The following is a 12,869-nucleotide window of genomic DNA, read 5'->3' as shown; positions in this document are numbered from 1 at the left end:
GTGTGATGATAGATAAATACTTTACATCCAAAGGTATATCTTCCCCATGGCTGTGATTCATGTTTGTTGATATTACCGTGGTGATGATGTGGCTTTGAGGATTGAAAGTAGGATTTCGATTGCATAGTTGATTGTTCATGCTTCTCGGGAGCTCAGGTCTACGAGAGCTTTATACGTGCGAAATTTGCTAGTGCATGACCATGTGCCCATACCCACTTATGTTGCATCAAGATTCATCTTAATATTACTTCCAGTGTTGTCTTCAAACACTTGGGAAATAGCCGAGCATTGTAGCCTCTTAGATAGTGATGGAAATTACTCGGAATAGAAGTTGCGCTAGGTAGGTAGTTCCAGGAGATTTTTGGTGAAGAAAGTTCGTGTAGCAGGGTCACAGAACTTCAAGATACACATCTCAAGAAGGTGATTGGATATATTGACAGTAGCGACAGTCTCGATTGGTTAGTTATATTAAAGTTGTGATTGTAATGACGCATTATTTATAGTGCTGGCGATTTGGACAGTGCTTAACCTCTGTACTTTGCCATATTGAGCTTGTACATACAACTTTTGTGTCCTCATAATTCTCTCCAGATATTTTATGGGGTTTGCATTATTCTACTTCGCGCGAACAGCTGCGACCCCGATATGTTTATTCTATTTGTATTATTCAGACCATGGTGTTTTGTATTCAATAGAGCGAGGTGGGGAATCACGTTTTCGGAAAGCGGTATCTTCAATCACGAGATTCGGCTCGAAACCATTCTCTTCCAAACCAGCTGCCACTTTTGCAGTGAAATCCAAATCGTCGTCGAAAGCAAAGTCGGTATTAGCAGGCCTAGGATATTTTAATAATGCTTGTCTAGTATCCTCATCACTTCGTCGAGCTCCATAATCACTGGGCGCTATAACGAAACCGTCGTATACCAGCTCCTCTTCGGTTTCCTGTGAAAAGATTGAACATGACTCTACCTCTAAATGATGACAGATATGACCAATAAGAGCTACTTCACCAGGCAGCTCATCGCAGAATGGACAACGAAGAGCAGATATACGTTCGGTGGAATTGTTTCCCAGCGACTTTGTGGCATGATGATCTTTGAGATGCACGCCGAAATCAGTTCTTGATAGGAACTGGTTCGCGTCAGCATCACAGCCTTTGACAGGGCATACATATGGCCTAAGATCAGCCCAAATATGACGCCTGCAGGTCAGGTCAGCATATATGCCTACGTAGTTTGATTGAAGTGAACGTAAGCTTCCGACATGAAGCAAAACAGCGCCGCTGTGTTTTGTGGTTTGCTTCGAGAAGGCTGCAGCTTACCTATATTGTGCTTCGCCAGTTATCCCTTTTATTGTCTTTTCGCAGACAAAACAAAGAAATTGCCCTTGCGACTTGACCGTCTCAGGCATTTGAGGTAGGATAATTGATTTTGCATCGTTATTCATAAATGATCTGTATGAGACAACCGAAGTATTAGATGAATTCAAAATGTTGGACGAGGTTTTCATTGAGCTTCCAAGTCCAGAATCTCGATAATGCAAAGATTCCTTTGCATCAGGTATGTCATCAATCTCCGGCATGACACGCATTTCTTGAATTCTGTTGAATCTCTGCCAATTTGCTCGACTCATCCTTTTAATGAGATCTACAGAAGCGTTGGGAAAGCGCTGCGCCATGTTGCTAGCGATGAATTCTGGTGCCTCATCAGCCATCAGGAATTTGAGCTGTTCTGCGTATTGATTTATGGTTTGCAGATTCTCGAAAAAGCTTATCCTCGAACTCTCTGACCCTTTGTAAAGTATTGATTCTAGATTCAGCACTTTGATGATCTCTGATGCCACGAATCTTTTCCGGGTATCTTTATCTTCCAAGAGGGACAAATGGCAAATAACCTCTTCTACAAAGGCATATTTTAGAATACTTGAAACTCTGGGGTAGAGCTCTGATGCATCTCCGAGCACTTTCCAGGCATCTCTGTGTTCAAGGTTTTGGGTGTCATTCTAATTTCGCAAGTCAGCATGCTCTAAGTGGTGTTTTAGAAATGCTAAAGTAGAGACTTGAACCTCAAAATGTGACGCCATTCAAATAAGAAAACAAGATCAAATACCTACAATTGAGGATTTGATGTTTAGTCTGCGAGTTATTTTTGCTATCCTTAGAGCTACACTCATTGTAATATCCTCACGGCCTGGTCGTCCCTTCTTCAGAATAGCCTGAAAAAGAGACAGGGCGTCGTCATGTTTGCCTTGGCCGAGGAGAGAATCAGCGAATGCAACAACCATGGATAATTCGCTATTGGTATAATAGTTGGGGATGGTCCAGAGCCCAATCAGAAACTCTTGAGCTGTGCTAAACATTTCCAAGTGGCCTACTGCCTTTTTAAAGATTGAACTGACTAGCCCCTCGGCTAAAGATTCCATTCGGCATCTGTTTAAACAATTTACCAGTGTTGCAATAATTAGAAAGACTTCCATAGACTGCGAGCCATAGATTCCTTTGGCTTCATCAAGGATAGGTCCGAGCATATCTCGCGCGTTGTCATATGATTCAAGCTTGACCTCGCTAAATGCAATCAAAACCCTGGTCGTCAAAGGCAGATTTTTATACACAACTCCTGGTAGTTCAGCTAGTGATGCAGCTCCATGTAGCTCTACATGAGCCAATAATTCAATAGTAGAATGTGCACAGGATGTTTCAAGGGGGTGCCAGTCATTTTGATGACTGTATTTGTAACGGTGTGAGGACTCTCCGCTTGTAAGAATCGATGCTAACCCAAGGCCTATAACTCCATTCAAATATTTTATGCCATAATGGTCAAGACTTTCAATCTGCTCATGATTGATTGCGCGATCTAGGTATAATGATTTGACCCTAGGCCATTCTTTGAGATACTCAAGGCAACTCGATATCAAGGGGTCAATTGTTGCTGGAGTACTGTCCCCCATCAGTTTCGATAGGCGTATAAGAAATTTAGCTAAGATAGCTAGATACCAGGTTATCTTTTCCCTAAAAAAATGATGAGCATTTTGTCTCATCAAATTAAACATTACGAAAAGAAAACGACTACCTATCAAAATCTCGATCATTTAAATAGTCTATGACATCTTCCATGTCAAGGTTGCACAGAAAAGGTACACATGTCGTCTGCACAACATTCAGCATTTGGCTTTCTACCTCCATCCACGAAATTTCCGTATATGGTGTTGGAAACGCCTTCAATACCAGCTCCAATATGTTAAACTCTATGTTTCGTCGTGCTCTATCATCGGTATTGAAACATAACCACTGCTTCCAACTTTCCTCTACGACATAGGTTTCACTCAACAACGTCTCGAAACACCTGATGATTCCATTATCCTTTGCCTCTTGAAATATATTCTCTAGATCTGAATCGAGTCCAACGATCGTCTCAGAGCATTCGACGATTTCACCTTCATCGTTCCAGACTTTGGAAGGCTGGCAGATACGTTCGAATAGTATCCGTGGTAATTCGTGGCATTTGAAGAAGGCCAGGAATTGAAACCTGCGTCGAGAGACTATTCTAGACGGGAACCCAAACTCGTGCCGACGCCCCGTGCCTTGGCTTTCCTGTCTACGTGTACGCTTGTTGATCCTTTGCTCATCATCCTCTATATCTTCCTTTATAGTGCTAATACTTTGGTGGATTGAAGGCTCTGATATTCGAGATCTCTTTTTATTGGATTCGAGATGAGCAATGTGTTGTATATCTTGTTCTTGATCAGTACTACTGTTATTCAAAGATGAATTATCAATTCTAGGTGGAGAGGTAGAGCGTGAATCAAGTCGTGAACTGATTGGCATAGGTGAAGGTGAGTGTGAATCTGGAGAGTTTGTTCTGGAAGGATTTGTAGAAGGTGATGAAGCCTTTTGCGATTCTGTATTACTATTGTCTTTGGTGGATATAATAATTGAATCGATACACTCGAATTCAATTGAAGGTTCGATGGATTCTCTTGGATTGGTATCGATTGTGTGTGTATAGCGAGCTCCAACCATCTTGAGGAGTTGTCAAGTGATAGTGCGACTTGTCTGAAAAGTTGATAGAACTTATTTCGTCGGGAAGAAGTGCAGATGCTTATCATAGAGTGATTGTTGGTTACGTCCGCCAATGCACAAAATTATCCGTTATCGAGACAAAAATTTAAAAGGTACATAGATGGCTAGATTTATCAATAATCAAGACTGGATCCGATGACTAGAATGTTGCTTTTAGCATTGGAATTGTCTGAGAACGTAGACAAGAGGTTGCTGAGATAGCTTTCTTCCAGATGATACATAATTTTCTTGTGTTGGAGACTGAACATAGAAAGAGTTCATGACTTAGATAGAATAGATGTCGGCGTAACGATTATACTGCGGGGTACGTTGCACTGAGATAGCCTTGCTCGTTTACTATGGAGTTGATTCGTTGAAGAGGTGAGGCGATAGGCAGCCATCCAAATTGAACTGATATCACACTTCGAAAAGTCTTTCCCTTTTATCGCTGATAAACACAAATGACACAAGATTAAACAAAAATGTTTAGGGCGACGTCGACAACCGTGCGGGTTAAGGGAATACCTCTAAATTTAAATCGAGAAGAGTTGCTCGAGAAAGCAGAGTATTATTCGCGCGATTTGCGCCGATCATGGCCTCAATCAGTCAATCTTGGTAATTCTAAAGTCAGTAGATACACTTGATATTTTCTGTTAGAAAGCCTCCAGTATCCTGAAGATATATCACGAATTTTGGATGGGGTTTGGCATCATGTATCGCTTTCAGATGTTGAGCCTCGATGGACGACGTGTAGTTTCAAGACGGTATATAAGCTTTGGGGTTCTGGGCTGCAGTCTGAATACCTGCACGTCAGAAAATAAATTGCTGATAAACTTTTCGAATGCAGATATCTCTTGCTATTGAACGAGAGGATCAAGTGGGAACAATTACCCTGCCCTCTCCCAAGCACAAAGAGGAAGCTTTAAAATGCCACAACACAGAATGGGAATTCGATGACAATTTCAATGGCATTACAACTCTGTATTCATCGGACGACCCGGAGGTGGAGTCAGTGATACCATTTTTCTTAGGCTTCGCAAAATTTTGGACTAACTGAACTTGACCTGCCGCATCTTCTGGCGACAATGGGCTATATTCAGAAACTTAATGCACTTCGAGATTCTAACTTCTTTAAAAATGACGCTGATTCAATGTTTACTATAGTGTCTGCGCTGTTCATGGTCTGAACGGAAATGCATTTGAGAGTTGGGTAGCCACCAAAAACCAAAAGATGTGGCTACGCGATATACTGCCACTGTCGAAACCTTTTGACAAAGCTCGCATCATGACATTTGGATACAGCTCTCGTTTGCGTGATAGAGGTAATCTTTCTGGAATCACTGTCTGGTCGCAAGATCTACTTCGAAGCGTCAGCAGCCTTAGAAAAACCAAAAAAGCGAGTCCTATTTCTATTTTCAAACTCTTTGGTGACATTTCTTTAGGTCTAATTCTTTGTAGGAACGAGAGCGCCCTATTTTGTTTGTGTGCCATTCAATGGGAGGCCTTGTAGCTCGCCAGGTGAGTGCCGCCTTATTCGCCCCCCCCCCAACTGTAGCTGCTAAGCACCAGTCACCTAGGCAATGGTGGAGTTAGATAAATACGGAAGCCAATCGGAATATGGGGGAATAAGTCCTGCAAAATGTGCACTACTGTTCTTGAGCACCCCTCATTCTGGCTCACTCGAAGCTGACTGGAATGACTTCTTGACTGACATCGCTCAACTGACTATGGGTATACGAAAAGAAATTGTGAAGACATTGGGGAGTTTCAATCCCATGTCAACTGAGAGTCAGAGAGAATTTATGAACATGAACATCATACCCCCATTTGACGCGTTTTTTGAGACTCGGATGACTTCTGTTGCCAAGATTATTCACCGACAGGTACGTGCATCAAAGTTCGCTCATACGAATCCAGTACTAATATTAGCAAAGATTGTTACACAGCAGTCTGCCAGCTTGTCAAACTGTACAGCGAAGGGAATGCCAGATGTTGATCACAACACAATATGCAAATTTGAGTCAAAATTTGGAGGATTTGAACAAGTGGCGGATAAGTTGAGACACCTAAAAAGCATTTTGGATGGAAAGCCTGATGACCTTAAGATTAAAATCGATGTATAAAGCCCTAAGCTCTTGAATTGATACTTGCATTGCCTTCAAAGCTGACAACATTTGATCAAGAAACCGTGGGATTCCCCGCCCATTGCATCTAACTCATTCCTACCCGCCGGTAAAAAGTTCTTTGAAGGCAAGGGCTTGAGGCGGAACCCAAAAACGCAAGGTCGGCAAGTAGACATGAATAATCTTTCCGATTTTGTTGAGACATTAGACGGGAATGATTACTCATCTCTTGTAATGACAGGCATAGGGGGTATTGGGTAAGCTTTATTAGCCTTCATTTAAAACTAACAATCAAACTAAAAATTAAATTAGGAAGACGACGGCTGTACTAGGAATTGCCCATAAGAATAAAGGCCGACGTAATGTATTTTTCGTGCACGCCACAGATGGAGAGTCATTAAGAAAGGCATATCTTGATCTTGCAATGCAAGTAGGCCATGAGTATCTGCTTAAAGACTACCAGGGTCGAGATCTGTATGCAATTTGGAGAAACAATACTTCAGATGAAAAGATCGAAAGGTTTAAAAACTGGTTGGGTGACGAAGAAAACGAAAGTGCCCTGCTCATTCTTGACGATATTGACGGGATGAAAGAATTTGGTCAAAATCCTTTGGTTGATGTCCCTGAGCAAGCAAAGAACATCTTGTTGACAACTAGAAATCCAAATGTCCGTCTACGGGACGACTGCAAGACTATCAAGCTGAATAACATGGAGATTGATGATATTGTAAGTATCCTGGAAGAGGTTCGATCGTTGGAAGATGAAGACACCGAAGACTTTCTCGATCTAAATAATTCTGATATCCTACTCTCTATTGCTAAAGCAGTTCATGGACATCCACTTGCTGCCTGTATAGCCATGAGATATATCATCCGGGTTCAGTCTCTTGACGATTACACGTCTGCTGGCCAGGATTTTGTTTCTATGCTTTCTGGTTCAGACCATAAGGCACGAATGACATTTCTACAATACAAACCACAAATGCCCTCTATTATGGAAACGTTTATCGTATCCAAGGAGCGCCTATCTCATCCTCAGGGCCCGGCTTGGTCATTGATGGAAGTGCTCAGTCTTCTTGAAACAGACGAATCCATTGTTGATTTCAAAAAATTCTTCGCATTCTCAAACATTGAGAATAAAGAAGAATTTCCAGACTTCGATATTCTTGGTTTGCGAAAAGAGAGCATTATGCCTTTGTTACATCAGATTGAAGAAGTTTCTTTTATGGAAAGAGCCAGGCGTTCAAAGCCTCTTCGTATCCATCCTCTCTGGGCCGAATGCACTCGCCAATTGATGGGAATAAATCGCATGTTGAGTTTGATGAGACAAATCTTGACAATCTGTTATTATTCAACGACTGCGGTTTCAGGAGAAAGAATGAGTTGTCATTACTATCCCCACGTCAAGCATTGTATGAGGATCTGCGGAAGTTTTGGCATCAGTGTATCGAGCTTGAAAATGCAGAAGGAGATTAACATGCTAGTTTATAGTTTGACGACTTGTCGTTGAATTTAGCAATATGGATAATCTGACTCCCATACTTATCTTCCTCAGCTGAAGTTTATTTTGAATTTAAGAAATCTGGAAATTCGAGGAAAGAGGGGACAAAAGTCACATTCGCTTGAATGAAATTTATACTATCTTTTCTTGTTATTTTCAGGAAAATCCAGCCCGAAGACTGCCATGCTAATGTAATGAATAGCCTTGCCATGATATCATTCCCACGATTCGCCCTGCGATGATGACGGTGAAAATAAACGAGTCCAATGATGAGCAGCGACAGGGTAATCTTGCTGTATGCTGTGGGCCAAAATAACATCGGCGCCAATGAACTGTTCGACATGAAAACTAGCGTATTAAGAATATTCACCCGTAGATGTTCTTGTAAAAAAATAGCTGCTTTGCTCTTGATGAGACTTCATCAGGATGATATGAGTGGTATTGTGCAGATTTACATGCGACGAGATGAGAACTGGGGAATTGTTGCGAACCGATTAACGCTAAGGGATCTGCACTAATCCAAAAATAGCAAAGCTCCCATGTTCATATTAAGCTCACAATTTCCCATGTGACAGCCACAATTTCATACGACACCCCTCATCACCGCAACGAGCAACTCTACGATGCCTTCGGACTTTCTTTTAATATCACCTACATAATAGCGATCAATACACAAGCTCTAGCAGAAGCATTTCACTCGCTCCAAAATGTCCGCATCTCCCACGGGCGAATCCTCGGCCAATGCCAACTCCGCGAATGGTATCAATCCAGCCGATGAGAAACCGCGGTTATCGGAACATGAAAAGAAGGCTAATCATATTGCTTCTGGTAGGTAGTTCTAGATTCCTTTCTTGTTGGTCGCCTATAGCAATAGAGTTGCCAATCTCAAGTATCAGAGCTAATGAACATTCTTGCTCATAGAACAAAAACGCCGCTTAGCAATCCGCGAAGGCTTTGATCGACTGGCAGAATTGGTTCCTGGACTGGAAGGTCAAGGAAGAAGCGAAAGTGTAGTCTTGAAGAAAACTGTGGATTATATACGTATACAGTTAGAGGAAAGGCGGATGCTGGCTGAAGAGGCTGAGGGTTTGGGAGTCGTTGTTGAAGAATTGAAGAGAGAAGCACCTGAAGCAGCAACTGCAGGATTGGCCAGTCGGGGGGCAGCATGGGGAGATGGAAGGGGTTAAAATATGAGGAATGAGTGTGGGTATAGGTATGGGCATTGGTACGGGGCATTTCAGATTGGTGTCGGCGCATGGGGAAATACTTATGGCTAATATGGTCGGCGTTCTATCGTTGAGGATTGGCAGCATGATACCTTCTGGGAGAATATCCGGAGGTGATGGGTGACGACGAAACACGTCAGTCTTCGAGACATCACGACATGTGAATTATCCGCTTGTAATCAGTATGCGGTATTAAAATGGTTGATGGACGGTGGGACCGAGTGGAATAAATGACTTAATCCCCGCTAGATTTATTGCTATAGTCGTGCTTCGGGTAATACATTTCATGGTGTTAGGGCTGCCCTCCGCAACCTACCCCTCAGATCTTTCTTATACTGAAAGATACCACATAGGATTCACCGAACGAAATTTCCCATGCTACTATTGACTATCTAATTTTCGGGAACAAACGTTTTCAAACTTACCATCCAAACAGTATCTTGTCCATGAATGATACTATTGCAACGTGTGCACCGCGCTCATGTAGGTTAATCTACGTTAGAAATGCAATTTAAACACTCCGGCAATGTCAGGTGGGATTGGACCTCGAGTACTCGTCGTTGCAATCTATCAGCCGAGTCAACACATTGACAAGTAACCAAATCTCACTCGCATACCTACTAACAGATACGAGGTATATAAACAAACTTTAACCACTTCACTACTTCTTGACAACATTCCAGAATCCTCGCCGTACAAACAAAACAAGGGGATTTACCATGCGCCGTTCTTTCACAGAAAAGCAGACAAAGATCATCGCTGGACTGGCACTAAACTCAATAAAATTTGATAAATTCGGTAGTAAGCAGTAAGGCATGAAGATAAAGCTTTAGAGCTCGAGGGAGAGAAACAGACAATCTGAAGAGTCAATAAATCGCAGCAAGTGCTAGCATTAAGTTGGCAATAAAGAATGCACGCCAAAAGATAGACTTTCAACGTCATTTCAAGATAAAAAATTCATATTTTTCGTTTCCATTCGTATGACTTATGAGTACAATCCTAATTACAACCCCATCCAAACACCCACACCGTTTTTAATGTCCCACACCACCCGCAACCCAGTCATTGAAATTTGCATCACCTGGCTGTGGAAAAAGTCCTCCATTTCGGACCTCTCCGTTCGCTGGTTGCTGTTGCGCATTCGCAGGTGCTTCACCTCTTCGATGAGCCTCCTGTCTTTGTTGTCTATATACTATCAAAAACACTAGTGCAGCTGCTAACCCGATAATAATAAGACTTTCTATCAAACCATCATCAAGGATGTCATCATAAAGTCCATCTGCATCACCACCTGGCATAGGGTCATGGACGGAACCATAAGTATCTTCTGCGTCGTAATCGGCGTAGTATGGATGATCATCTTGCAGAAAATTGCTAACCCATTCCGCTAGAGACCATTGTTTTTTAGGAGCTAGTGATATGTTAGCAAGTTTGCTCCCTCTATTTGAATTTTGAATATCTTACTTGGTTCGTCAATGATAGAATTTATTTTGCCATGTGTGAATGAATTCCATGCACTTCTGATGCGTAGCTTTAACAAACTAAGGGTTACAGGTAGATATGCCTCTTCATTTGTCTCCAAAGCGTGATCATAATATCTCTTTGCGAGATGAAAGTCTTGATCAAGACCAACACCATTTTCGTGCATCCAGCCTAGATTGTATAATGCTTGGGCACTTTGAGGAAATTCAGATGCGGATGTATAGCAAGCTGCAGCCTTCTCTAAATCTACCGGTGTGCCGATACCATTGAGATAATAATCACCCATCTTGACTAAGGCGTCTGTATTCGCTTGCTTAGAAGCTCTGGTCCAATAAAGCAGTGCAAGTGCCGCATTTTGTAACAATTTAGGTCGAGTAGTAGATACAAGAGTTAGCCAGGACGGTATGGTCAATTTCGATTTTTGCTCATCAAGGATGTATGCAACATTTGATTGTCCCTTTTCATATCCTTGTTCAGCTGCATGCATATAACCAATCAAAGCCAATTCGAGATCGCCTTGATCATATGCACTATTTGCTTCGGCGAAAGACGTCAGAAGTGGTTCTGCCTTCTCTGCAACATTTTTGTAGTATGCAGTTGCCAAACTACAACTTCGGTCCCGGCCAACTCCTTGGTCAATAAGTTCTGCGAGGTAATAATAAGCTTCAATGTTACCATATCGTGCAGCGAGTTCGAAATATCGATTGGCAACCTTAATATCATTATCAGTGCCTTGGTCTAAATGCATGGCCCCTAGGTTGACTTGAGCAGGCGCGTAATCTTGGTCGGAAGAAGCTTTGAAGTATTGCTGTGCCAATACGGCATTTTTGGGTACTCCTAGGCCATGAAGATACATCAAACCCATTCCATACTGAGAACCAGCATCTCCATTTTTAATGCCGCGTTCGAACCAAGTTTGGGCTTTTTCGTAGCTCTGATCGACACTCTCCCCCCTAAGATACATTCGTCCCAGATAGCCTGCGGATTTGGCAGCAATTTTGTCCAATTGAGGTTTGTCATTTTCGATGATCTTTCCATTTCTCGTCCAATACAATTTGGCTACCTTTGTGAAATACCATTTTGCACTTTTCAGATTCCGTGGAAGTCCTTTTTGCCCATCGTAATGAATGCGTCCTAGGCTGAAAGTCGCCTTAAAGTCGCCTTTCCTGGACATCAAATCGAGATATTCTAAAACATCGTCCAGTGCAGCGTGGGCATCTGAACTTGGTCCTCCGCCCTTCGCATTGTGTCCGGCACTACTAAAGCTTGCTCCTTCACCATAAACTCCTCCATCGTCATCTGCAAGCTGATAAGAATCCTGAACATATGCCATGCCTCCTGGTGGTCCGGATCGATACCATTCGATTGCTTTATCCGCCACTTTTTTGTAATATTTGATTCCCGAATCGCAATTCCTTGACATACCAATGCCACTATGGTGTCGATAAGCAAGGGTCATCGCAGATCTCACACTTCCTCCTTCAGCTGCAAATGTGTGGTATAGCAAAGACTTTGCTTGATTCGACTCAACAGCTCCTCCAATCCCGGTTGCATACATAAAACCAATCATGTGCTGTGCCGAACTGTTTCCATCCAGTGATGCCAATTGATGATATCTCCTGAATGCCTCACTATAGTCCTTGGGATATGAGTAGTTTCCGTAGAAGTTAATTTGTGCTAGAAGATAGATAGCATCGGAGTTGTTGACATGGGCTGCTTGCTCTAAAAGTTGCACTGCTTCTACGACTGGGCCTGGGGCCTGGTTATGCGCCGGGGTCCTGCCATCCGGTGGCGGTCCTTGAGTCAATTTGGGAAGACTTGCAACGACATATTGCGTCAAAGTTTTGACAATTCCGGAAGGATTCGAGGTAGAACGTGGATGTGATCGTTCGTAACGTTGAAGGGAATGTATAGCTTTGTCAACTAACTCGTTTTCTTATACTACGTTAGCAAATATTGAATGTCAGTCTCCCAAATTTGGTCCTCACCGGCTGTATTCCTTATTGGTGGCGCTCGATGTGATTCTTGAGCTGTAGATGGTTGAGCTTGAACAGACGGCTTTGGACTCCCTTCTGCCGTGAGAGACGTCGCTAGCTCTTCTTCCTGAGCTTGCGCAAAACATATTGGAAAAATAAAGTGCCATAAAACTATTAACGGCACAAAGTCAGCAGATTTCAAGCTCTCAGTAAATTGTTCGAAGCCTTACGAATGAAGAATGGCAGTATAAACCGCTGGGTCGGGCTCTTCATCTTGTCAGAACCTCTGCGTAAAAACGTTTACTTCGGGTTTGAAGTAGCAAAAGAAAATCCGGTCATGATTCCATGATAATGACCAATAATCAGGATGAAGAGGTCAATTGTATAAATTGGCGGGGCTTTGTAATGTTGGGTTGCTATCTCAAAGCTGTCATCTTCGGCAATCCGCGCCAGGAAGCTCCGACCGAAAAAGCTCGGAAACCGCGATGAACAATTGTGTCATTT

General features: G+C 42.5%; 4 protein-coding genes across 4 annotated transcripts; 2 read left to right on the top strand and 2 right to left on the bottom strand.

Moving 5' to 3' along the window:
* Nucleotides 1–425: 425 nt before the first annotated feature.
* Nucleotides 426–4,319, bottom strand: BCIN_05g01730 (hypothetical protein). The gene is made up of 4 exons (XM_024692859.1): nt 3,069–4,319; nt 2,113–3,007; nt 1,322–2,001; nt 426–1,201 (listed from the first exon to the last, which is right to left on the bottom strand). Exons 1-4 carry the CDS (start codon nt 4,016–4,018, stop codon nt 664–666), a joined length of 3,063 nt encoding a protein of 1,020 aa, XP_024548641.1. The 5' UTR covers nt 4,019–4,319; the 3' UTR covers nt 426–663.
* Nucleotides 4,320–4,504: 185 nt separating this feature from the next.
* On the top strand, nt 4,505–7,891 carry BCIN_05g01720 (hypothetical protein). Its single transcript, XM_024692858.1, has 8 exons — nt 4,505–4,683; nt 4,905–5,065; nt 5,222–5,453; nt 5,516–5,575; nt 5,635–5,940; nt 5,992–6,174; nt 6,241–6,437; nt 6,493–7,891. The coding sequence occupies exons 1-8, from the start codon at nt 4,540–4,542 to the stop codon at nt 7,688–7,690; spliced, it is 2,481 nt and encodes an 826-aa protein (XP_024548640.1). The 5' UTR covers nt 4,505–4,539; the 3' UTR covers nt 7,691–7,891.
* A 162-nt stretch (nt 7,892–8,053) lies between these two features.
* BCIN_05g01710 (hypothetical protein) lies at nt 8,054–9,425 on the top strand. The gene is made up of 2 exons (XM_001549024.2): nt 8,054–8,509; nt 8,603–9,425. Exons 1-2 carry the CDS (start codon nt 8,389–8,391, stop codon nt 8,866–8,868), a joined length of 387 nt encoding a protein of 128 aa, XP_001549074.1. The 5' UTR covers nt 8,054–8,388; the 3' UTR covers nt 8,869–9,425.
* A 269-nt stretch (nt 9,426–9,694) lies between these two features.
* Nucleotides 9,695–12,847, bottom strand: Bchrd3. The gene is made up of 4 exons (XM_024692857.1): nt 12,596–12,847; nt 12,378–12,536; nt 10,372–12,324; nt 9,695–10,318 (listed from the first exon to the last, which is right to left on the bottom strand). Exons 1-4 carry the CDS (start codon nt 12,636–12,638, stop codon nt 9,942–9,944), a joined length of 2,532 nt encoding a protein of 843 aa, XP_024548639.1. The 5' UTR covers nt 12,639–12,847; the 3' UTR covers nt 9,695–9,941.
* Nucleotides 12,848–12,869: the final 22 nt, after the last annotated feature.

This window comes from Botrytis cinerea, chromosome 5 (assembly GCF_000143535.2).
Source record: "Botrytis cinerea B05.10 chromosome 5, complete sequence".
NCBI classification, from domain to species: Eukaryota; Fungi; Ascomycota; class Leotiomycetes; order Helotiales; family Sclerotiniaceae; genus Botrytis; species Botrytis cinerea.
This window is presented reverse-complemented; position numbering and strand designations above follow the sequence as displayed.